Source organism: Macaca fascicularis, chromosome 6, assembly GCF_037993035.2.
Source record: "Macaca fascicularis isolate 582-1 chromosome 6, T2T-MFA8v1.1".
Taxonomy (NCBI): Eukaryota; Metazoa; Chordata; class Mammalia; order Primates; family Cercopithecidae; genus Macaca; species Macaca fascicularis.
In genome coordinates, this window is record NC_088380.1 from 118,170,153 (window position 1) to 118,196,036 (window position 25,884).

General features: G+C 39.4%; 1 protein-coding gene across 7 annotated transcripts in view; it reads right to left on the reverse strand.

Annotated features, from left to right (window-relative positions):
* The window catches only part of NREP (neuronal regeneration related protein), a 236,410-nt gene that overhangs the window by 7,722 nt on the left and 202,804 nt on the right, over positions 1-25,884 (reverse strand). The window contains exons 1-3 of one of the 7 annotated variants that reach the window (XM_073994040.1): positions 21,003-21,154; positions 20,196-20,237; positions 18,824-18,884 (exon numbers count right to left, since the gene is read on the reverse strand). The exons of 2 other annotated variants lie outside the window; for them this stretch is intronic. In XM_073994040.1, the coding sequence (XP_073850141.1) occupies positions 18,824-18,826 (3 nt within the window). In that variant the 5' untranslated portion in view covers positions 18,827-18,884; positions 20,196-20,237; positions 21,003-21,154. Of the gene's footprint in view, positions 1-90; positions 7,420-18,823; positions 18,885-20,195; positions 20,253-20,619; positions 20,788-20,989; positions 21,155-25,884 lie in introns of those variants that run through there. 4 more of the 7 variants (XM_073994039.1, XM_073994038.1, XM_073994037.1 and 1 more) reach the window with 4 other exon arrangements.

Genomic DNA, 25,884 nt, shown 5'->3' on the forward strand with positions numbered 1-25,884 from the left:
AGCTCATTCTGCAAGAGCTGGAACTATTTTCTTTTTGGACTGGGTCTAGCTTTCTGAGCCACGTGGTTCCCCCTACCCCAACCACCTTACTTTTCCACATATTTCCTCTCCTCTGCCCAGCTCCTTCAGAAAGTATTCCACCATCTGCCTTGTTTGGGACAAGCAGCCACTTCTGACATTTCCTTTATCCAGGAATGGGTGAAGAAAACAAAATAATCTCAAATACACAAGCTTTTTTCAAGACTTATAACAAAGTTACAGCACACAAAAGCCCAGTTTCAGCTTAACTTGAGGGGACCCTAAGTTTGAATCTACTGTTAAATTCACTTCATATAAATGGATATAAAGTGATTACATTTCTATATTGCCACTTTAAAAATCATATTTTAAGTACAGTCTTAAAATATTCGTGAGAAATTAAGTTACACTGGAAACCAAAAATCTTGATAAAAGTACATATAAGAACTTTGTAGGCACAGGAAGCAATGAAAAGCAAGGTCAGGTAAGTATTGTCATTCCTGTGTTCTTGTGCTTTTCTGGGGTATTGCATTTTAACGAAATGACACTGCTTTAACATTTAACTTCTAAGCATCAATACTAAAAGCACCCAAGTCTAATTTGTAGGGGAAAAATAGCTTGCCTTTCAGAAATTATTACACCTATTTTAACAATCTGTTGTTCCAAGAACTGTCCATTTGCTTAAAGAAAAAAAAAAAAGCCAAAAACTTTTGCCAAAGAACTTGGGAACATGAATATCCAACAGCAAAACACACATGACTAAGGAAACTTTATCGCTCACTTCATATTTGTTACATTGACGAAGGCATTTTTTTTACTATTAGGCATTTTTAGTATTTGAATCATAATCATTGTATACTTTTAGAAAAATGAACGTTACTTTGGCCTTGTGGTAGTCTTCCAATCTGCTTCAAAGTCAGAACCTTAAGCCAAAAATGGCAGGGACAGAGGAGTCTCAGTTACACTCTTAAAACCTGCTTGGCTGGTGTCTAAGAACTCAGCATATCCCTAGACAAAGTATCTAAAGGAGATATTTAAACTTTTCATTTTTTTAAAGCACAGCTAGTTTTAAGAAACAGTGGTAAATTACTGGAAACAAATACGATCTATCTGCATTACAACATTGTTCTTTCTTATACCTGCAGTATTTTCAGACTCTAAAGAGCTTAAGAGGAAAGATCGATTGACAATCATTAATTACCTTTGCTCTCAAATGATTCAGACCTGACCTTTGGTATTCCGCAAGGGCCTCAACTTTCATTCCTTTCCCAGAGCTAGATGTGGAGAATGGGTGTCCAAAGCAACAATCATTTGTCTTTCTGTCAAAAGCTGTCTCGGTTTAAATGTACTGTATTTTCTCTGCCGCTTCTTCTCGGAACATGTTCTAGTCTACTCACCAGGTTCTACTTCTGGCAGTCAGAAATAGTGCCACTCTTCAACTTCATGTCTCTTACCAACCTTTGTGCATGTATGCAGCAACAGTTCATGAAATAGCTGCAAAGTGCTGGACACTGTTAGGTTCTGGGGATTGCAAGAGAAATAGACTTCCTGCCTTCTAGATGCTCAAGTCTGGGGGTAGGGAAGGTACAGCAGGGGTGATCAATCCACAAAAATCTACTTTTAAAAATGTGTGTTATGGGCTGCCTTGTATCACCTCAAAATTCATATGGGGAAGTCCTAACCACCAGTACCTCAGAATGTGATTGTATTTGGAAACAGGATCTTTACAGAGGCAATTAAGTTAAAATGAGGACATCAGGGTGGGCCCTAATCTGAAGTGACCCATGCATGTTGTTCTAAGAAGAGATTAGGACACAGGCACACAGGAAAGACCATATGAAGACACAGGGAAAAAGACAGCCATCTACAAGCCAAGGAGGGAGGCCTCAGAAGAAACCAACTCTGCCAACATCTTGATCTCAGACTTGGAGCCTCCAGACTGTTAGAAAATAAATTTCGGTTGTTTAAGCTGCCCAGTCTGTGGCACTTTGTTATGGCAGCCCTCACAAACTAAACACAATGTGCTTTTTAAGGGCGACAACAACAAAAATAAATATATAGGTTATGTCAAATGTAATAGCTGCTGGAACATGTATCAACAGACTAAACAACAAACAAAACCAACATTTAGCGTAATATCCAGTAGTGCTGTCAACAAAGGAAATGGGGGTGGCAGTGAGTGCATCTGGGAGGGCATTTGATGGCTGTCAGAATCAGCCAAGGAAGATAGAAGGGTGAGGGATAAGTGCATAATGAGCTCCATGCAGGCAGGTGGCCCTGTGGCCAGGAGATCTCCCTGCAGCTCCCAGGGGCCACAGCAGTAACAAGACCCACATGAACCCATGAGTTTCTTAACTAGTTCAGAATATTAGGAACTGACAATGACCCTATGACTGAAGCTTTTGAGTGCTGATAATATGAGGATCAGAAAACTGCTAAGCTGATCCATCTTTCTAGAGTCCATCTGTGCTTGCTGAACTGTAAAGCTGCCCATTCTTCTTGGTGCTCATCAACTGACACTCCAAACATGGGCACGTGGCTGATACTGCATTCCATTCATTCATTGTCTGAATTCAAGTTTGTGTTTTTCATGAAGACCAATTAACTTTCTTTTTGACACTTCATTGAATTCTCTATTGTTGTTTCGGTGGTTTGCATCTCGAAAATTTAAGCGTTCTGGGTATGGGAATACCTCCAAACTGTTGTTTTATTAAACAAACCAAAGTTTGCATTAATCTTCACAAAAAGTATGTCTTCTTTTAAAACCGGTTTTTCAATGTATACAATAAACAATTGTTTTTGCCCAAATAAAATCCTCAAAACCCTCTAGAATACTATTCTTCCAGAAGTCAATTAGAAAATCAGAAAAGCAAATCATACCTTCAACAGTTGAGAAAACAAAATGCTAGTTAAAAAAAAAAAGGCAGGGGGAAGGAAAATTTTGTTACTTTAATTTGGAGAATATGCAACGGTTTTGTTTGAATTCTGGGAAAGTTTTGAGTGTTTATACTTGTCACTGAATATATTGGTTAATGCATCTTTTTCTGTAATGCTATATTTATCTCACTGACAATTAGGTTGAAAAACAACAGAACGTCATAAAGAACCACAGTGGTTTAAAATACACTAATCATGACATGTATTTAGACATCCTTGAGCAATTCTTAGAAAAAACCAATTTTATGCTTTCGAGTATAATTAATATACTTAAACCCACTATATATTTAAATATTAAATGTGCTATTTCTTACTGATTCTCTTAAATGTACTGATAGGTAAGTTACAATATTCTATCACAGCATACAAATTGCAAATAAAATACTCAGGGTTTTGTCCCTCATTTCCTTCCTTCCTCCCTTCCTTCTTTCGAGGCTTGTTTTACTCTTTGGACAGTGCATCATGAAAAATAACTGCATTTTTTAAAGGCTATAAAGTAATTAGCTTACCAGTAATTATTGCTTAGTATAAACTATTATTAATAGCTGACAACTAGTGCTCCAAATTAGAAAAATGAAATGTAGGAAAATTCAGAGACCAGTCCTCCAAGGTCCTAAAAAATAGCAAACTAGATTATTGCTTAAATTATTTTTCAAACATTTTTTAAGCTTTTCATTTCAAAATCTGCTATGCCATTTTTCAATGGCATGGTCCACATACAGAATCAATCTAAAAGTTCTCTGAAATGTTTCCTATCACTTCTACTACACTGCAGGTAAAATTTGAATCATATCTACTTATTACCTATTTCTAAGTTTGTATTTTCCTCTGTTCATTTACTGTCTTTATCAATATTTCTTTGGGGGAGACTTTTCTATGAGAATGATACTTAAAGGCAGGGTTATATCTTTTTGCAGAGGCTAAATACACCACACACATAAATGCTGCTTACTTCATTAGTTAACATACATTTTCAGAAGTCTGCCATGAAAGTATGTTGCATGGTTTGGCTGTTAAGGACCATAGCTGTAATATTATTCTTTATCCCTGATGGGGTCCTATAGGGTTAAAGAATGCACACATGGGTCCTTTATAACTTAACAGGATGGGTATCTATCTCCTGCAATTAGGAAAGCCAACTAGGGCAGCAGGAGTCCAACCTGCATAATCAATCCTTTCTGCAGCAAAGGGGTATATTTCATAATCTTTCTGCCAATTAAATAGTATGTGTCTGTATGTGTACATGTTTTATTCTGCCTAATTGGCCAGGAGGTTGTGAAACCTAGTACTGTAATTCAAGGAGAATTCATGTGCATATACATACACTTCCTTTCTGCAAAAACCCTTTGAAGTGGTGCTATAAAGAATCTCCCTCAAAAGCCACTCTGCTCCCAGGTGTTACTGGTCATATGAGAGGGCCAGATGTAAACTGAAACCATAAATGAGCTACAAGGATCATTTTCTCTGAACAACATTACATCAAAGATTAGATGGTGCCAAAAGATGATGCACTGTGCTGTCTCTCTAGAGATGTAGTCTTAGAAATCTGCCTAACCTTGTGAATGCTGCTTGGAGAAGCAGCACACAGCGGGGAAAACACGTTGCCACTGGAAGACAAAAAGATAAACCTGTAGAACACTGGGCCCTTCAAATGATGTATGTAACCTCTGCACATTCTGGAAAGCAGAATAAAAGTGTTGGGGCTTAGGTTGGCAAGTATTCTGGCTTGGGAGCTAAATGAAACATGCACTGACCTAATTGAAACACACACACACACATACACTGGAGCTGGCTGTGGTAACAATGGGTAATTACAGAGTATGCATTATGAACACCCAACTACTGCACTCTATAGTCATAAATGCCCTCCTGCTAGAAAGGAAAGGCAGGCCTTTGTGGCTCCTGCTGCCACTCCTTGAGTTTCATTGCCTGGTAAGTCCTTAACACGCACAAATAGAGGTTGGGGGAGGCAACATGTTTCAATAAGGAAGACAATGATGGCTCACTAATTGGTTAAACCCAATGGCATTAGCTTTGCTTCGGGTGCATATTCCCACTACGGGCACAGAAAATGTTCATGTTTTATTAATATTATGCCACAGATTATGTTACTGTCCAACATTACACGTCAGGAAGGCAAAAGATTTACGATTCTTGATTTTGTGAGTTGGGGTTTCTGAAACAAGCTTTGCAGACTTTAATAGTGGAATCCTCTAAATTCACTCTGCTCATTGTGAAGCCATCTTGAGAGGCCACTGATGAATATGTGGGAACCTGACAGCTGTGGAATTTTATTTCTAGACTTTAGGCAGAGAAGGGAAAAGGAAATCTCCTTGCTGGCAACAAAATGAAAGTGTTTACATGTGAAATTAATCGTCAGCACAAAGAGTTTCACAGTCACTCTGTTCCACAATGTAATATTCTGCTTGTTTGGCTGCTGAGTCTTTTAAAATTTTATTTCTAAGAATAGCAGCAAAGACTTTCAAGGGGGGCAAAAAATCAAGTCAGGAGCCAGCCACAAAGGTGAACAGAATTACCCGACTTTTCTTTTTCACCACTACTTAAAACCGTTCATTATGTGAGTTTTCTGGGCTTTGAGGGTACATGGTTCAAGGCCAGGTGCAGCAACGGCCAGCTAATTCAAGCATAGTGAACACGGAGGTCAGCTGCAAACATTTATGTTGTGCAACATCGTGTTCCTCTCATTCCAGCCCCATTCCTTTCCAATAAGAGCACATTTAGCACACAGCAATCCACCTAAAGACTCCATAAATCCAAAAAAGGGAGTCACTGATCGAGGAATTCTCAGATTTCTGCCAAGGCACCCTCCCTTGGACTGGAGGTCAGCCTGGTACAGTAATCAGAGCCAAACTGTGGACTGGACTCAAGGAATTAAGTTCAGCACTTCAAATCTTGACTTTTAATGGGCACTTTTTCTTTTCAGCAATGAAGAGAAAACAAAGTGCAAATGGCTGGTAACAGCCCAAAGTAAACCAGGAGAAAAAGTAAAAGAATAAAGCTTGGATACAAATCTTGTAATATCTAAGAAGCGTCTTTCCAAACAATGTGAAAAAAAAAAAAGCAACCTTTTTAAAACTTGGTTTGAGATTACGCAGTTGTGAGTGAACAATAAGAAAACAAAGGCCACAATACAAGATAGTTCCTCTCTTTAGCAAAGAAAAAAAATCAGCCTTTGTTAGCTTGCAGCAAAAAGGCCCCTCAGGCATTTAAGCACAGCATAAGCTTTTCTTTGCCCCCGTGACCTCAAGAAATATGTTAATTCAAGAAATATGTTAATAAAATCTTTTACCTCCCTGGAGTGGAACCAGAATAAATATTTACTTAACACATCTTGAGTTCTAAGTCTGGACCACCTTATTCCATGATATAAATTAGTTTTAATTTGTAACCAAGAAATTAGGACTATGACATCTTGTGATGTTTCTCCTACTTTTAAGATACATTAAGAATTAAAAAAGAAAAAACTTGAATACTAATTCTATATTATGTCCCAACACACCAAACTGCACTTGTGAATTTTAGAACGGTATTATTCACCACAATTGAGAGTAAAAGCTGTTGATATGCTTTCTAATACTAGACATCTGGAGTAGCAGTGCTTTTTCCAAGCACATTCCAAGGTTAATAGGAAACATCTAGACTTGCTTTTATTAGCTGGTTTGAATAATTTTAAGTATGCTATGCCGAGTTTCACCTTCAAATAACTATATGAAGTTAAATTTCTAGTCTGCAAGAATGCTATTTTTTCTTTCCTTCTGTCCAAAAATTACTGTGCTATCCATTAAAATCTCATGAAAATTTTCCCCCAACAACATGAAAGAATAATTATTCAAAAATACGATTTCTTTTGTCAAAGCCTTCAGTTAAGGGCTGGTAAGTATTTATTTAGACGTAGGACTTTGGATTTTTCTTGGTCTGGGTGGATGAGATAGCTAGTTGCTTTGAAGACTCTGAAGATATTTCAAAGCATTCCTCTTGTTGACATGTGCAAGACAGAGCTTTCCAGAAAGTCTGCATTTTCTCCCGAAGTGCTCATTCCAAAAGAAATTATTCACTCTTTCCATCAATGTACCCTTTTCTACTGGTAACTGCAAACCCTTCAGTATTTAACTAAAGTTATTTCACAGTTCAGTGCTTGTCTCGCACTGTCCTGGTCATTTAAAAACTGGTATCTCTTCAATAGCAAATAGCATCATAACAGATCACTAAATTTGGAGGGAAAGTGGTTTCTATTGCAGAAGAATGTAATTAAAATTGGTGTAAATCACAGGGTACAGAATTCTTATCTGGTAAGAATTCTGACTTTTTTTTAAAGAAGAAAAAATATATCCAGATCTGTATCAACATGCTATTTAAATGCTCAGGACAAAAAGAGGCCACTAAGAGGCTTCCAAGAAAACTGTCAGAAAACTAAAAGTACAAGAGGAATAGAATGGATATGCCCCTGCACATCACCTGGGTTTTCAACCCCTCCGGGTGGAGCCAAGTCTGATTAAGTAGAGGGCTTCTCTCTGATGAGGGATTCGGTCAGGCAGTACCATGTGAGGCAGAGAAGACTGAAGGGAGGCGCTCCCAACCCAAACAGATGTGTTTCAGGGCTAGTTGTCACCAAAGAAACACAGGCTTCAAGAGTTGTGAAAATATCTGCAAAAAGAATGCCAAACTAGAGGCTTAAGTTCCCTAGAAAAAGAATCATCGGTAGTTTAATATGAAAAAGGTAGCAGTGGAAGCTCAGGCCTTCTTTCCAAATTCTGACTCTATTCTACAACAAGAGAAGACCTCAACCACATATTTTTCCCCTCAGTCTTTCTTCCATTGTAAACCAAACACCACAACTATACCTCTCCAAAAGAAGGGAACTATGAGCAATAAACAGGAGTAGTTGGAACCCACAGAGACAGAGCATGTACATTTGGGAACCCACAGCTTTCTGCAGAAATGCGTAATACAGTCCACTATAATGTTTTGTTAACTTTAGGCATGTTTTCCAGGTGCACTCTTTTAATCTTCACAATGGTACCGCATATATAAACCAATATATATCTAAAGCGCTGGCAACAGGATTGGGCACATAAGCAGATCTGTGTTAGCTACCATTATCATCATCGTCACCATTTTACAGATGAGAATAGCGAGGGAGAAAAGTCAGGGAACCTGCCGAAGGTCTCCAGTGTTCATGTGTTGCTACAGTTGTGGAGGAAAGACCAGTCTTAGAGTAACAACTTTGACTTGGCTACATTAAGACTTTGGATCTAATTAAACCCAAGCAAAGTAGGAATCAGTTTTTTTCTTTTTTCAATGTTCCCTGGAAGGAAATGTCCAGCACAATATAAATATGTAGCATCACTGCAGCTAATAACAGAACGCATTTGCTGAGAAACCAAGTTGTTTTATATGACCCCCAAATGAACTCTCAAACAGTTTCTTCTCAGATGGCTACCAATGGAAAATCTAATTCAGTATAGAATTCTTGACTGTCTACACTGGCACAATCAATTCATTCTTTCATCAAATGCATTTGAAATCCTGTTCACTATAACTTTGCTTTTTAAAATGTTAACTCAATTTAAAAACAAACTAATTAGTTAAAAAATATTTTATCAATGATCTGCAGACACACAAACCATATACTGCATAAAAATATGAAGCATTTTTCTTCCTTTCAATTGAGGAAGAAAATAAACACTTATCAGACAAGAGAGACAGGTTAAATTCAGAAAGAAAAATAAATTTAACCAGACTCCACTTGGAAACCTTTAATTAATGTATTAGAAATCCAGACAGTTCTAAAGATGGACAAATGGAAAGATGGAGATGGGGCAACAAACTAATTATTAACATCCTAAAGGTATCAAATAGCAAATAATTAGGTATGCTGTATTTGATCCTCATATTGCAGGTAGAGTACTGTATTCAATCACAGTAAAAGATGTGGTGACCCTCAGACTTCATCTAAACAACATAATAGCTGATCAATTTAGTAAAAATTCACAATGATTATCAGATGAATTGTTTCTATGATGCAAAGAACAAATTTAATTGTATTTCTGATTAAATTGATTGTGCCAGTGTAGACAGGCAAGCCTCATATAATCAAGTTCAAAAAGTAGTTCTCATTTTTTTAAAAAAAAGGAAAAATAGGTTTAATAAAGATTAAATGAAAAGATGTGGAGACTTGTCTCCCAGACCTTGATAACAAGATCAGAACAATTTATGATTCTATTATCAAGAAGTGAGAAAAATATGCAAGGCCAGGGCATTTCATGACATATAATTAGACTCAAGACTCCACAGGGCAGTAAGAAATGGAGACTCAGTTCTGGTCCACAGCATCCAGGCTTTGGAAAAGTTAAATCTAAATAATAAAGGACTAAAATTGTGAAGATAAGGGCTCAGAGATATGGACAGAATTTCTGATCCTATATTAACTAAATTGGCTAGGTATATAATCTAAATTATCTGGTCAATTAAGAAATATTTACTAAGTATTTTCTGCAGGCATTGAATATTTCATAGGCAGTTTTTAATCCTATACAATTAGCATCTTATCAAAGAGTAAGTCCCATTAGTTTGGGCTGGAAATACCAAATTACAAAGAAAATACATTTTTTTTTTTTTCAAAAAGATGTTTTCTTCTTTTTTTGTTTTTGAGACGGAGTCTCGCTCTGTCGCCCAAGCTGGAGTGCAGTGGCCGGATCCCAGCTCACTGCAAGCTCCGCCTCCCGGGTTTACGCCATTCTCCTGCCTCAGCCTCCTGAGTAGCTGGGACTACAGGCGCCTGCCACCTCGCCCGGCTAGTTTTTTGTATTTTTTAGTAGAGACGGGATTTCACCGTGTTAGCCAGGATGGTCTCGATCTCCTGACCTCGTGATCTGCAAATCCCGGGAAGTCTATTCAGGAAAGGGGTGGGCTAGTTAATATGATGTATCTATTCAAATTCGAATTCTGTTAACAGCACAACTGGAATTCCGATATTGCATGCTTTTAAACAGTGGGTACATTCCCTGAACAGCAATCATTCTTTAAGCTAGTATTAACTGAGTTCCTCCAATGCAGAAGGCACTAGGTTAAGTGTTCAGCCATGTGCTGCCTAACCCACAGGACACACTCATCTACTGACACTCAACAATATCTGTCAAATGAGCACAAGAACAGACTTTGACATCAATGGTCCCAATGAGCCTTTTGGGTGGTTTTCACTAGGGTGACTGAGTGGGAGGCATGAAACAGTACTTCGTGGAGGAAACAGTTAATATCAAACCCTTACTTGGGTCATGTTTATAAGCACCTTAGTCAACAAGTTTTATCCATATAAATACTGACTAGCTTTCCCTTGATACTCTGAAAGTTGGCTGGCAAAGCAGTATCTTCTCCTAATTTCTACTCTTTCCTGTCCAAGAATAAGTTCTATATCAGACACCAACTTTATCCAATAAAAGTGTCCTCAAAATGCCTGGACCCATTTTAAACAAAACGACTTTTGTAGATTTCTCCTTGTTCAGCCACTGGACTGTAGTACTTTTCCCTGCTGGAATTGTATCAAACTCAATTCAGCAGGAAGGCTGTTACCTGCCCCAGTAATCAAAGGACATGGTGTGTGATGGTGATCTGAGTAAGAGCTGGGATGAGGAGAGAAGAGCTGGAGCTGGCAGCCACAGCAAAACTTCTGTGCACATTATGAGTCTCCCTGTTCTTTTAATTACCTATTGGTGAGTCTTTGGCTCGGCATTTTTACTGGCAACAACTACTTGGCTATTCCCCCGTCCTTTCCAATCAATGGCTCTGGTTCCCAAATTTCAGTGAAAAGGGGCAAACAGACCTTCCTTTCATGCCACATTCTCTTATGTATTTACTCCTTCTCCTTCTTGAATATGTTATATTTGCATTTGCTCCATGAAAATGAGGAACATTGAACCAAGCAGTCTAAAATCAGAGATTTTAAAATATCTTCAGCTAGATTATCATAACACTTTCAAGGCAAAAAGCTTAGATTAGGAACCATTCTAAGGTAATAATGGGCAACAATTTTACTTTAAAAGATTGCATTACCCTGTGAAACCAGGGCAGATTTGCTCTACTGTCATGACTGCCTCAGTCAGACTACTGAGACAAACTGTGCTGCCCGCTGGAAAAGCACCATTAATACCCTCATGCATAATGGCGCCCCACAGCCAATATTTTGGATATGATGTGTGGCACTACTCTAAAGTGAGATTCCTCTTTCAGCAGACCATACCAACCTAGCTTTCTGGACTCTCAGGACCTCCTCTGCCTAAAGGAGTGCAAAAGAAAGGAACACAGAATTTAGGAGTTGTTTTTGTAGTGTGCTTAGATCTCACTTAACTCTTCCTCCTTACTTCCCAAACATTTGAGCCTTCTAAAATGTTCGGTGAGAGGCTCTTTTCAGTAGGAAATTGTTCATCAGTATATGTTCATTTCATTTCCTGGACTGCCTTATAACTGAGCTATCACAGCAGTGCAGTGTCCGGCCATAACTCATTGTAGACACCGAAGTGGGCCACCTGGTCCTGCCCAGAAATAGCAGATTGTCATGTATCCATGACCACTGACTCATTCATTTATTCCACAGACAGTTGTTGATCACTGAGGATGTGCCAGATCCTAGTTAGGTATGGGAGCACAGATCAGACTGGTTCATGGTGTAGGATCTATTCCAAGGTCTCATTAGGAAATGTCAGTGAAAGTTAGAGTTTCCTTTCACTTTGTAGAAAGACAACACCAATTTCTCTAGGATTTTGCTACTGAGAGTTCTCTCTCAGTAATGAAACATCTCTACATCTGAATTCACCATCCCACTGATAGAGGAAATGGAAAAAAAAAGAGGCATTACAGTCTTAACTGCTACCAAAAAGGGAAAGGTGTTGCTCAGTTATTAAGTGGTCAATATTCTTGTATCACGTATACAAACTTGGAGGGTAGAAAAACATGCAGAAATAAGCCAGCCGCAAGAAGAAAGTTAAACGCGTGATAAGTATACAGAGGAACATAAGAAGATTCCTGTTGGATGTACTATGGTGAGTTTCAGAGAGGAGTTGTCATTCTAATTCAGTTTTGAAGGATGGCTTTATTTTGTCAGGAGGTGCATTCCTTCTAGAACCAAGTTAAGCAAAGGCACAGAAGGAGGGAATCCTGGGGGCAGGTTTAGAATAAGTGGCCTGGTCCCTCTAAGAAAATATAATCCACTATAGCTAGAAATAAATGATTAATTAATATAGTTCCTGGCATATCTGTCAAGCCACAGAAATAAAACTTAGGAAGTTCTAAACATAGCAGGTAAAAAAAAAAAATTACTTGTAAGGTATGAGGTGGAGAAGGCATAAAGAATTTAAGCAGCAATGCTTACCTATGTCACTTTTACTGAGAGATTTACAGACAAGTACCACCTCATCAGAAGAGCTAGTCACATCATTTCATGCTGAAAATCTTGCAGCTGATGTATTCTAAGGTAACATTCTGTGCTGTTAATGAGATTGCAGGGAAAAAAAAAAGTCCCTCTTGGACTTGGCTTTCCTCGATTTTCATGTATCATGTGATGAGATTCCCTTTGGTTGATCACCAGACTACTGACTACATTAGTAACAGCATGTAGGCCTCAAATTGTAAACAATTTTATTGTGATGACATAAGTGTTGGCTTCCATTTTGAATAAGTATGGTTAATCGAGAAGAAATGGAAAGAGAAAAGCAGCTGGGTACATAGGGGTGCAACTGATTAGCACATGCCAGCACCCAGTCAGTCTCACAGGAGGGAAGCATGATCCTTCTATCGGGGAGCTTGCAAGTCAGCAACATCCTCTCTGCCAAGCAGACACTGCTGAACTTGCCGGGATATGCCAATGAAAGTGCTGCCACTTTCTCAAGAAAAAGAAGACAAGCATGCTCCCTTTTCCCTTCCCAGTTCCTTCTAGCTAGAGACCTTTCTTCTCTCCACCACTCCACTCCAGCCTAAGGCGAGTGAGAGGGAGCAATAAAGTAAGCTGTGCCTTTAACCAGAAAGTGTAAGTGAGTGAGTGTGTGTGTTCTTTCCTGATAGGCACAATCAAAAGGCAAAGAACCTGAGACAGGTTGGTAACCTGAGTGAGAGCCCTGGGCCATCTCTAAGATGCCTGCTCAGTGGCTTCTTATTGCTTAGCACATCAAGTCCTTGACTTCTAGGTCTAGTTTTTGAGGTCTGTCCTTGACAGCACAGAGGTCCTAAACAGGGAGGAAGATCTCCCCTATAACAGTAAAAAGGTATTTATTATCCTCTCTTGCAAGCCTAACTCTCTAATGCACTCCTTTAATCTGGAATACTCCTCTCTCTCATCTAAATCTACCCAAATATTCTTAATTCTTCACTCACTCAATATAAGGACTGGTCCTAAGTCCTAGAAATAAAAAGCTTAATAAAGCATAGTACTTACTCTCAAGGAGCAAATAGTCCACTTCTAGGTTTCAAGTTTTGTGTCAACTCCAATCAATTGTTAATGGCATCCTGGAACACTGTATTGAGGATTTTGAAATCATACTCAGGCTGAATAATAATGAGTGTCAAGGCTGATTAGCAATGTCTCCCACAGGTATAAAAGTTAGTGATGGAGATAGCCATATATTTGCTATTTCTGGCTCCAGCTTAATTTCTACCTTCTTAATAAAAGTTAATTTTAACTTTTAACTCCAGCTTAATTTCTACCTTCTTAATATAAGTTTTCCACTATCCCCAATCCCCAGTCCTCACTAACATCACTCATACCATTTAGCACTAGATTGTATTGTTTTACATTGTTAAGTATGCTGCACCTCACAGAATCACAGAAATAGATTCTACTGAAATAAGTGAAGGCTAGAAAGTTCCAATACTGGGAGTAAAGCTCCTCTTGGGTCCAGGCTGCAGGAAAGGCTGCAGGAAAAGCTGCTGTGAGCTTTAAATACCACAGCTGGATCCAACCCAGAGAGATGGCATCGCACCACATTGCCAGAGTGTGACTCTGGAAGCTGGGAAAGGTTAGCCATTGCAAGCCACGTAATTTTGGCAAGTGCCACACCTTATGGTTTCACCGCATTTTGTTTTATCTCATTAATAATGGAAAATAAGTTTCTGTGTAAACTAAAATTGCATTCATTTTGGCTTCCTACCTCTTTCAAAATAGAGGTTAAGGATACAAATTACTTCTAGTTTACAAAAACTAAACATAATTAAATCATTAAGAATGAATTTTAAAAATCCAACTTAATAGACGTTAATATGCATAGACCAAATATTTATTGAGCTTCTACCATATATTTAATACTTTACCAAGCACGATATGAAGTTTATAAAGCCTCTGGGAGCCTATAATTTAGTTGAGCAAGGAAAGAAATGCATATGATCCAACTAACAAATAATGCCATCCTGGTTAATACCATGATATTACTACTAATAACTGAATTGATATTTAGAATTTAGCTGAAAGCCATGTTAATGCATAAGTCCCAAACCATTAAGGCTGTTAATACTTTTGCACTAATGGATCAATTTCAGGATCACTGCTATTTTTTTACACCACTGAGATGAACTATTCTTGAAGCTCTTCCTAGGTACAAAATATGTTCTAGAAATATGCATTTCAAATAAATTTACACCCAATAAATATTTTTAGCAATCATAATTCCTACAGATGTGGACTAAGAATTTATGATTAAGCTGCTATCCAGTACAAAGTAGAGGAATCCTTTAAAATTGATATATTGTAATATATCTTTATCAACCAAGATGACACAATCCAAGTACATTCAATACATTTTCCTCTGGTATATTCAAATTGGATTTGCTGCTAAGATTTCCTTATCCCTAGTTTTTTCTTGTATAACACAGGAATTATACAGATAATTCAGGCAAATCCTTCCCACTCCTACATCACTCCAGCAACATTTTGAATTACCAAGATGAATCAGACAAAATCAATTTTTTGAGCATAATTATTCAGATAATTATTTCAACCCTCCATTTCACTTTGGCTATGGGGATATGGCCTTAAAAGACTTTCCATCCAGGAACAGCATTAATTTTTTTAAAAAAGGAAGGACCAAGGAAGTTACACTAAGGATCCCTAGTCAGCCCAGTGTATCTGAATGCCACATCAGGTCTTTAACTGACCAGGTAAATTAATACTTCAAAGTATAAAATTCATTAATAGCCAAGGATAAATTTGGGTATTGCTTATTTGGTTTAGCAGAGTATTCATATTTTAGAAGTATATTTTCCTGTTTTAGAAGTATTCATCTCAGGACTTAAAAAGTGAATTTCTTCAGTGTATTTATGATGATCTGATTTACATCTTTTATGAACTCTATCAGGTTAAAATGGAATGATACTCGGAACAGCTGTTTATTCTAAGACTGCTGCTCAAATACCGTTTCCTACCTGAATTATCTCTATAGCTCAAGAGGAAGCTGGACTGGGCTTAACCCAAATAGACTATCCCTACTGTCCTAATTCCTCAAACGATTCCCAATTCTCCCCCTCACTGTTCACTGGAAACTGTGGCGAAAAAGACAGTACCATATAAAATTACTCTCTTAGGTACTCCTCAGCATCTCCACCATCAAGAGTCACCGAGCAATTGGTATATTTACATTCTAAGCCCAAGCTATGAATAGGATCACATCCCTCCCCAAACTTTGTCTTTTTCTTTAAACAAGGAAACCTTATGTTAATGGAGAGATTATTGAAAGAGTCTTCTTGTAAGCCCATGAATGCCACTTCACAAACTGTACAGAAAGCAGAGCTCTATGAATGGTACAATGGAGTCAACTCATCTGTTTTAAAAGCTCAGCATCAGTCTTAAAGAGAACTTATATTGTTCCAATTTCTAGGTCTCTGTTAAAACATAATGAGCCCATGCTTATGTCACTGTGAGTCCATGGCACACACACACTGAGAGGCAAGTTTACTGTGTAGAAGGCAATCATGTTGAAAACCAGGACTTAACCTTGACATTGGATTAAATAATTTTTTTTTCAAACTAGTCAATAGAATCATCTACTCATTCTGAATTGTTTTCTTCTCATTAACTTATCCAAAGCAAGTACCTTTAAAATAGAATACCTAAATAAATAGTAAGAACTCATGTAAAATACAATCATAGCAATTTAAATTTAGCAAAAAGACAAATGTAAATTAAAGAAGTGCTGAAGACTTAATATCCTGCTAATTAAAAAAAAAAAAGTGAGGGTGGGAGAGGTATGGGAGAGGCATATTTACTAGAAAACAAAAAGTTGGAGAATGACTTATAGAAAAAAATGTTCTGTTCAACTAAGATACAGCAAACTATACTCAAAATTGACACTTTTAACAGTACCCTTGAGTTGCACAACCCCAGGTGCCACCATGTACAACTTTATGTAAATAGCACTCCCTGCAGTGGTGCTCAAGGAGGCCCATACACAGAACACAATGTGATTGGTGCCTCCTAGAGCTGCACGATTTTATATACATATATATAAATATATATGATACAGAAGGCACTGGAGAATCCTTAAGTGTCTCCACATTATTGTAAAACATTATCATTTTAGGTATGTAAAAAGTCTAGATATTGAATCACTGTGTTACGAATTCTAGAATCTACTAGATAATTTCTTACGCTAAAATGAGCTGATTATAAATTTGTATTTGAAATAAGCCCTTTACTAAATAGGTTAAATATACTGAAATTAGATCTTCTTTAGCATTTTAAATTATGTGACTGGAAATGCAAGTTTAACAGGAAAGCCATGCTTATGTATTTTCTAGAGGTGTCAGGAGTTAAATCTACTGCTTCACTGGAAGCAGTTTCTATTGTATGTGGGCTAAGTCTTCACTCTAAGTAAGCCAGTTACAGAGGTCCACAAAGTAATTCCAGTTTTAATAAAGGAAAGAAAACTAACTTGATTTTGCCAAAAGGGAGAAAGAGGAGATACAAGACACCTCTAGTATCACTTCTTAAAAAAAAAAAAAGTGAAACTTGTTTTTACATTAATATGTGCAAGGACTTTTAAGATCTAGACTTTCCGGAAAAAGAGAATTGCTAGAAAGTTACTTGGAATCACCCACAGACAATAACTGTCAGTGGTTTCATTTCAGGCAATGGGCTTGTGCCAAAAGGGACTGACATCTTGATGAAAGGATCACCAAAAAGTTGTAAGAATTTTTTCATGAGTAAAAATCCTTCCCGGAGCAACAAATTGTGATTTTCCATTCTGCCACCATACATAAACGATAACTGCAAAAAAATTAACATGTAATAATAATTTCCATCTGCTTTTCTGCATTCAAATGGTTCCAACTTCCACTCTCAGCTTTGGCAGGCATGCTTACCTTCTACAAAGCTCATTCTACTTACTACTACAGAACCATGATATCTTACTCTTTGAGCTTGATCTATAGAGTTAGTTTTGGCAGGGTCAGTAGTCATATTTATGTTTAAACTGGTCACCTGACATATTGCAACATACATGAACCTTTGTGATCTATTTATGGTCACAGAAAGTAGGTAAGGTTCTGAGATAAAGAGCTTGGAGGCAAGGTGATGTGGCCAGTCACAGTAAAAAAAATAAGTAAACACAAATACTTTACAGCAGTTGATTTTATTACCATCCTATTATTCTATGACAACAGCTAATTAAGAATTTAATATGAATTTAGGAACCATTTGCACAAAATCCATTGATTAGCTTAATTTTATGTTCACTTCTTTCGTCTTTCTACCTCAAGTTCCTTAATTTGATCATTTTCCAACAAGGTCCATGTGGTGCTTTGATACCCACTTGTTGAAATGGCAAGTGAGGCATACACAAAAAATAAAACACTTGTTAATAAAAATCAAACTGAACTCATTTCACTGCCTGATTCACTTTCCTCCTTGGAAGCTTATACTTGGGTTGTTCTCAAAGAAAACATCAAAGATATCAGATTAAATTTTGATTCATTAAATTCCACCCTCATTTCAAAGAAAAAAAAAACTAAAACTAAATTTGGATATCACACATTCTAAGTGACAAAGAGGTGTTTTAAAGAGTATAAACATCTGCAGTAGGACACTCTGTACTTCACTAAAAAGTTTTATGACATTTCTATTATTTTTTTTTAGTTCATCTTATTTCCAAAGAGGAAATTTTTCATAGATGATTAATACACTTATTCAGCTGCTTTTAATGTGTATTCCTTCTGTTTCTTTAATCAGTAATCAAACATTAAACTGCATTCTCTGTGGATCATAAGCTTTGTCAGAAATAGTTATACTATTATTTAGAGGTTAACATGCTTGACTTCTAAAATTGAGTGCATGTCTCTCATAAATGAAGTTATAAATCAAGAAAAATAACAGTAATTGTATTTAAATAGATGGGGTACATAAATATAAAAATTCATCCTTTTCATCTATATTGCTTTAAAGGATAGCATATGCAGTAGCTGTTGATCAGGGAGACAGACTCCTCAGTTTTGGATAAGTTCGAACTAGCTCTAAGACCCAAAGCTTTGTTTGAGCCCTACTGCTGTCACCACCTCCTTGCGTGTCACAACACATCACTCTTCTTAAAGAACCGAATAGTTTCTGTTGTTCAAATTAAATAAATCCTCACTTCTGAAAGAGGAATTTTAGTTTTCTATTCAAAATAACTGCAAGTCAAAAGAACTAATTTGCCACATCCAATTCACATAAATTGCTGTACTGCAACGCTCCCAGGAGCTGGAGATAGAACCTTTTAAAGGTCAGATGGGGTGTAGAACAATGAAGGGTTGAGGCGGATGAAGATGGGTGGTTGATATTTATATGTAATAGATTGGTAAGAAGTATTGAGAATCTCCTCTGATGACCAAGTCTTACCATTTTGAGAATCTTAGTCTTGGGCTTCTATTCTCCCTCTCTTCAGTCCAGGGAGACCAACCTGCAAAATATGTTTAAATACAGTAGACACATCGCCTCACCACAGGTCAGCAAACCAAAAACGCCTCTTTAGAGGCTACAGACGAATAACCATTTTCTGTGGTTAACATAAGTTATATGCAAATTATTGTTAACTACTGGGATTTCTAAAAGAGCTTTCCAAGTGGCCTATAGGCTTAACTAGGGGACAAAGGAATCCCTGGTACTTGGCTTTGCAGAGTCCTGGGCTATTCTTAGTGTTTAGTTCATCTTTAAATTGCATGAGTTCAAAAGGTTTAGCAACTTAAAAGTAGAACCAAGTGATAAAAATAGATTGTTTTCTGGCTGCTCTTTGTTCCCAGACATACTACTGGCAGTATATTTGCAATCAAGACGACAGAATAGGAATCAGCCTTCCACCGTGTAGTGTAATGCCTCAGAGTGGATATTTTTGGAAATGGCACTGCATTACATAACCTTCCGTGTTTAAAAAAAAAAAAAAAAAAAACCCTACACGGCGGGGGGGGGGGGGGGGGGAGTCAGGAATATACACCATTTGTCCTTCTCCCTAAACCAAATAAACATTAATGCACATACTGCTGCAGTGATTTACCCTCAACATTTATGTTATCAGAAGGCAGCTCTTTTGTTAACAGTTATGACAAAAATTAAGATGAATGGAGAAACTAAAAGTTCTCACAAAGGGTATCATTCGCTCTTAGAGTTTTCCTATAAGGTTATTATAGATACACATAAATGCAAATCAGATTATTACCATCACCAAGAAGAAAACAGTCATTTATTTTTAAGGCCCTCCCCCCCAAAGTTCAACTGCTTTATAAGAAAATGCAGAAAAAAGTGCTGCAAGATCGAATGCCTAAGAAGACCCTCGGAAGCAGCAGCATTGAAAGAGTAATCAAGTGTAAGGACGGAGGGGCACAAATTCATTTTATAAAAGGGTTGGAAAAGCTTGCATGCACCAAAGTGCATTTAATGCAAAGAAACACAACAGTTTCTAACAATGCTTTATGAGCAAGAAGAACAAAATTAACCATACCAACAAGCACAAAACCCCACCCCTTCCCAAAAGAATTCATTTCTCCCTCTAAACTTGTGCATTTTAGGAAAAAAACCCAAGTCAAATTCCAGCCTGAATGCAGCACGACCAAAATGCCAGAATTTCTCCAAGGTACACGCTTCAGGTCTTTAAAATTTAGAGGGAAGAAGCATGAACTCTGCAGGGTTGAAGGGTCCAGCTAAGAGCAACGGCAAGGAATCGACACAAAAGAGAAAGCAGCGCTCCCAGCCGGGGATAGGAATGGCATATACTTACAGACAAAAGCCCCGCTCCCTGTTCACTCTCTCCTCTCTACACCTGAAACACAAATGTGGTTGAAAAAGGGCAACATGCTAGAAAGACAGCTTGGGGGGGAGGGGGGATTGGGGGAGGGAGGGGGGAGGGGAAAGGGGTGGAGGAAGAGGAGGGAGGAGGGGGAAGGGAAACAAAACCCAAACCGGCTTCACTTCCAAGAAGTGCAGCCTTGGAAAAAGGAGGAGGAGATGATCTCCCTGCCTCGCGCTCTCTCTCCAAGAGTGTGTGTGTCTCTCTCTTTCTCTAACAGTCTCTCTCTCTCCCTTTCCCTCTCTCTCCCGCTAGTGTGCTAGTGAACAATGAGCTAATTCTGATGGAGCTGGCGCGGAGCCAGCGCCCCAGCCTTGCTGCCACTGTGCAGCCGCCTAGGAGCCAGACTGCTTACTCGGCAGGAATCGGCTGCTCGGGGCCCCGTCGGCGAGCGGCCAACAGGCGCGCGCGCCCCGACACCCTGCACCCGCGCCCCAGGCGCCCCGCTCGCCGCGCTGCCCCCACTGCGCTGCGCGGCGCCCCGGAGAGACAAAGCGGACCCGCAGCTCTGCGCTCCGGCCCCGCCCAGGGAGCAGGGCGCGCGCAAACCCCCAGCCTGCCTCCCCACCCCCGGCCAGCCTCTCCGCCTCGACGTGCGGTTGCTTTTCAGACAAATAAGGAGGCGGAGGAGGCGGTTTGGGGGCGCGCCAGGCGTGAAGGCGGCCAGGGTGCTGCACAGTCCGGCGGCCCGCCAGGGCCGTGGGGAGAGGCGGCGCGGCCCGTACTGTAATAATAAACCTGCAGCAGAGGGCATCTGAGGAAAAGAGGACGGCGACGGGCGGCAGCCGCCTTCCTTTTATGTGCCTGTCCTGAGCGAAGCAGAAAATGGTGCCCGCGGCGGCGCGGAGCCGCACGCAGACACACAAAGAGCCCGCGCAGCATGCATTTGCACACGGCCCAGGTCGGACCCTGCCCCTGGGCAGGGTACGCGCGCCCCACTCCCTTCCGCGGGGAAGCCCGGGGCGGGGAGCGCCCCCGAAGGCCAGGCCCAGAGGTCCTGTGGCTGCGCGTGCACACACACACGTGCACACAGTCACACGCGCACAGCCAGCCAGAGCTGCGGCCTGGCATGATCGGCCCAAGACATACTCCCCTGTGGCTTCCTTCTCCTTCCCTACATGCTCCCCCACTGCCTGCCCCTCTGAAATTGTGTTTTTTAAAATCGAGGATTGCTTTGAAAACTAAAGTGCTTTGCCATTTCTGATTTTTGTAAACTCGTCTTTCTTATTTAAAATCTATATTTTCATAGTAATGTAATAGCTCAAATTTTGCAACAAACTCAAATAAACTGGTTCTGTTGCCAACAAAGCAGGATATCATTTTATGGTAACTGTCAGATGTTAAAGGGAAGATTATTTCCTAATTAAATTGCCTTGCCAAGAAAGAGATATAAAGGATCATAGTGTCTTCTAAATTTGCTATCCACTTTTCCCCCAATCACTGAAGCAATGTTTTCCATTGTAACAAAGAAAATAAGGCAAATTTACGAAACTTAATTTTTAAATATGTGTTTACAGAATTTCTTGATGTTTTGGATTTAACATACTGGGTAGCGAAATAGCAAACCTTAAAAAGCAATACTTTACACTAACAATTCTAAAAGAATGCATTGAATTCTCTGCTTGTTGCTGGGACTATAGGTCGCCTTAAAAACTACAAAGCCATTGCTACAACAAATGCCTATTAGACTGCACTGGGTGTGAGGTTTAAGAAGCATACTGAAAGCTCTGAATTAATCTAAAACTTCACAGTCATTTTCCTGCAAAAATAAGATTATTTGGCAGCCACAGGTAGGAACAAAGGGAAGAAATATAAAATTCAACAAATTCCCTTGACCCCTTCAGGTCAGTTCACCAGCCAGGGAAGTACCGGAAGGAAGGTGTAAGGCATAGGCTGGGTGGTGGGAGAGGGGAGAGGCCTGGGGGCTGCTCTGCGAGTCTGGAATCCCAACACACTGCTCAAGGGCACCTCAACATTGAGATCTTTGGCATTCACCTCAGGGTCAGGCCGGAAAAGAACCCCAAGGGCACATCATCAAATCAAAGACTACCAAAAATCTATCCCAGTAATATTTATTCAAAAGCTGCATCTAGGAGGAAACATACATACACATGCATACATATACAGGGACTTTAACGTTTATGTAAAACTTCCCTAAGATGTTCTTTCAAAACACAGAGAAATGTTAATTTTTCTCTTTCTTTCTTTCCTTTCTGTTTGTTTGTGTTTTTTTTTTTTTTAAGAAATGGAGTCTCACCAAGTTACCATGTTGCCTATGTTGCCTGGTCTCAAACTCCTAGAATCAGGCAGTCCTCACTACGGCCTTCCAAAGTGCTAGGATTACAGGCACAAGTCACCTCTCTTGGCCAATTTTTCTTCGTTGTAACCATAGACATTCAGTGACAGATTTTTAAGTATCACTGTGTCAGGCGTGGTGGCTCACGCCTGTAATCCCAACACTTTGGGAGGCCGAGGCGGGTGGATCACGAGGTCAGGAGATCGAGACCATCCTGGCTAACACGGTGAAACCCCGTCTCTACTAAAAATACAAAAAATTAGCCGGGTGTAGTGGTGGGCACCTGTAGTCCCAGCTACTCGGGAGGCTGAGGCAGGAGAATGGCGTGGACCCGGGAGGCAAAGCTTGCAGTGAGCTGAGATCGTGCCGCTGCACCCCAGAGCAAGACTCCGTCTCAAAAACAAACAAACAAAACAAAACAAACAAAAAAGAACACTGGGTCAGATTCATAGCTTCTTTATCTGTTGTGTTCCAGAAAATGGTTATCATCCAACTATCCAAGAAACATTCTTGAGTCTCCTCTAGGTGTAGGGGGCTGTGCTAATCACTTAAGGATATATAAGAAACTCATGCCATGTCACCTCACCCAAACTGTAGCTATAGCTGTCTCACAGTCCTAGCTGCCATGTTCTGCCCCCTTCCATCTATCCTGTAGGTGGTACGGTAGACCCACTCTTCTAAAATTTCTTTTTAATCATGGTATCCCCTGCTCCATTACAGGATAAAGGCCATATTTTGCCATAATGTGACTACGGTCTGACTTTCTAACCTTATCATCTATCTCTCAATCATAGAATATCAGTCCTTCACTTCACTGTGATTGATCATTTAGGGCACATAATTATGCCTAAGCCATTACCAGTCAGGAAGCAAAGTCACACAAAGACTGACTTCAGCTAAGATGTCTCAACCCTTCAGTTATATTGACATTAGGGGCCAGATAGTTCTCTAACAGGGTGAGGATGGAGGGTGAGGCTGTCCTGTGCATAGTACGATGTTTAACAACATCTCTGGCCTCTACCCATCAGATGCCTGTAGGAAACACCAGTTGTCACAACCAGATATGTATCCAGACCCTGTCAAATGTTCTAAGGGGTAAGGGAGACTCATCCTTGATTGAGAACCACTGGCTCTAACAATCAGATCCATTTCCTGAGGTGGAAAGAGGTAGCCTCCCTTGAGTTATGTGTGCTTCCTTCGAAGAGGGACAGAGACCTGACCCAAATCAGGATTTTCGTAGGGAGGAGGAAGGGGAAGTAGGCAATGTCCTTATCTTTATGGAATTTGTCATCTGGGGTGAAGGGGTAGAGAGACAGCCAAAGCCAAAGTTAAGGTGCAGTATCATAAGGATGATTGTAGAGTTCTGCACAGGGTTCGCTGTGGTTGCAAGATTTCCTTTCTAAATCATACCAGTAGTTCGAAGAAAGTTTCCTAAGGGAGGTGAGGCCTAAACTGAATTTGTGAAGAATGAGAAAGAGTCAGCAAGTTGAAGGAGAAAAGGGACCTTCTGAGCAGAGGCAGAGGCAGATCATGAGCTAGGAAATTTGACTGATGACTGATGACATCCAGATGGTATAAGAAAATAAAAACCCTGGGTCAGAACCTGATTCTTGGGTTCTGTCCCTGGCAAGTATGTCAAAGCATAGTCCCTCAGAGGATTTGCTCAGTAGAAGAGGATGTACTTTAGACATAGGATTTTTCTTCTCCCTCAGCTATTTCATTCTCAAGTATTTCCTGAATATAGCTAAATGTATCTCAAATCTATATATTCCTGCAACTTCTTCAATTTTTGGTCAGTGTCGTTGCTTGGTGTAACCAGTTCCATGAGTTTGAATTCCAGGTAAAAGGTTAGTAGAAAAGTGGTTAGAGCCAGCTCTATGTGGCCTTGGATAAGTCATTTAACCTTTTAGTCTGTTTCTTCATCTTTCAATAGGAGTTTATACCATAGTGCCAAATTGTTGTGTTATGTGAAACTGTGTACAGTGTTTAGCATATAAGTTAACACTACATATACAGTAGCAATAGGTATTATAGACTGCTTTATAGAACAAAACTTATATGATGTTTCCTGATGGACCCTGCCTCTCCTTCTGGCCTCACCTCTTGTCCTCTCTGGTCAGACTGAATGAGGGCACTTCTGCAGTGAGTTACACTGTTGCACAACCCTTGAGCCTTTCCACATGCTATTCGTCCTGCTGGAAGGTCCCTTTCCCACTTCTTCAATTTACTAACTCCTGCTCCTTCTTCTCAAATTCAGTTTGGGCATCACCATCCTTTTAAGAAACTTTCTTTGAACTATTAATCTCATTTAGAAAGGAGTCTTTGTGGTCACAGTGCACCATGTACAGAACTCTACACTTGTCCTTATCACCCTACACCTGAACTTGGACTTTATTTTTCTGTCTTCACCATTAGACTATAAATTCCATGAAGGAACAGATTGCAGTATACATTGTTCATCGCATATGTAACATCCATTATCCCTTTCCTTCTCCTTAACGAAATCTTGATTTTTGTCCTTATCTCCATCCATCCCTATACAGCCTGCTAGATCCAGGGATGGTGACCCCGAGGAGTAGATTCTAATTATCTTAGCGAATCAGTGTATTGAATTACTTAGATCTGATAATGGGCTAATAAGCAGGTGACCTAAGTTCAACCAATCAGACTGAAGGGAAAGATTTATACTTCATGCTTAAGAAATTTGAATGCTATTATTAAAGTAATACAAAACTGTTGAAGAAATGTAATCTGAAAGTGATATGACAAGATTTTTTTTTTTTCCAGGGAAGGTTATTCTGAGAGTAATTTGGAGGATGGATTTGAGCATGGAGAAGGGGCAGAATTGAGGAAATTAATTCAATTTAGGAGAATATTAGAGCAATTCAAGTGAGTAATTATTAATGGCCCAAATTAAGATAGAGGCCATGGGAAAGGAAAAGAGGGAAGGAGTCAAGTTGCATTATGGAGGTAGAATTGCAGGACTCATTATGGGTTCACAAAGCATGGCAGATTAGCTCGAGAAAAAAAATCTAAGATGATTCTAGATTCTGGCTTTGTGACTGCTTGGATGATGATGGGATTTCCTAAAACAGAAAATACAGGAAGAAAAGTGCCTATGGGAGGATCAGTGGGTGACACTGAGTTCAATTTATACCTGTTGAGTATATAACCCACATATTCAATGATGTTCCAGTAGCTATCTTTGAGTAATTCTCTTAACACCAGCTCCCATTTCATCATGCTTTCTTCCTGTTATGGGCTGAATTGTGTACCCTCCTCCCACACACCACCCCCAAAATGTACATGCTGAAATCTGAACTC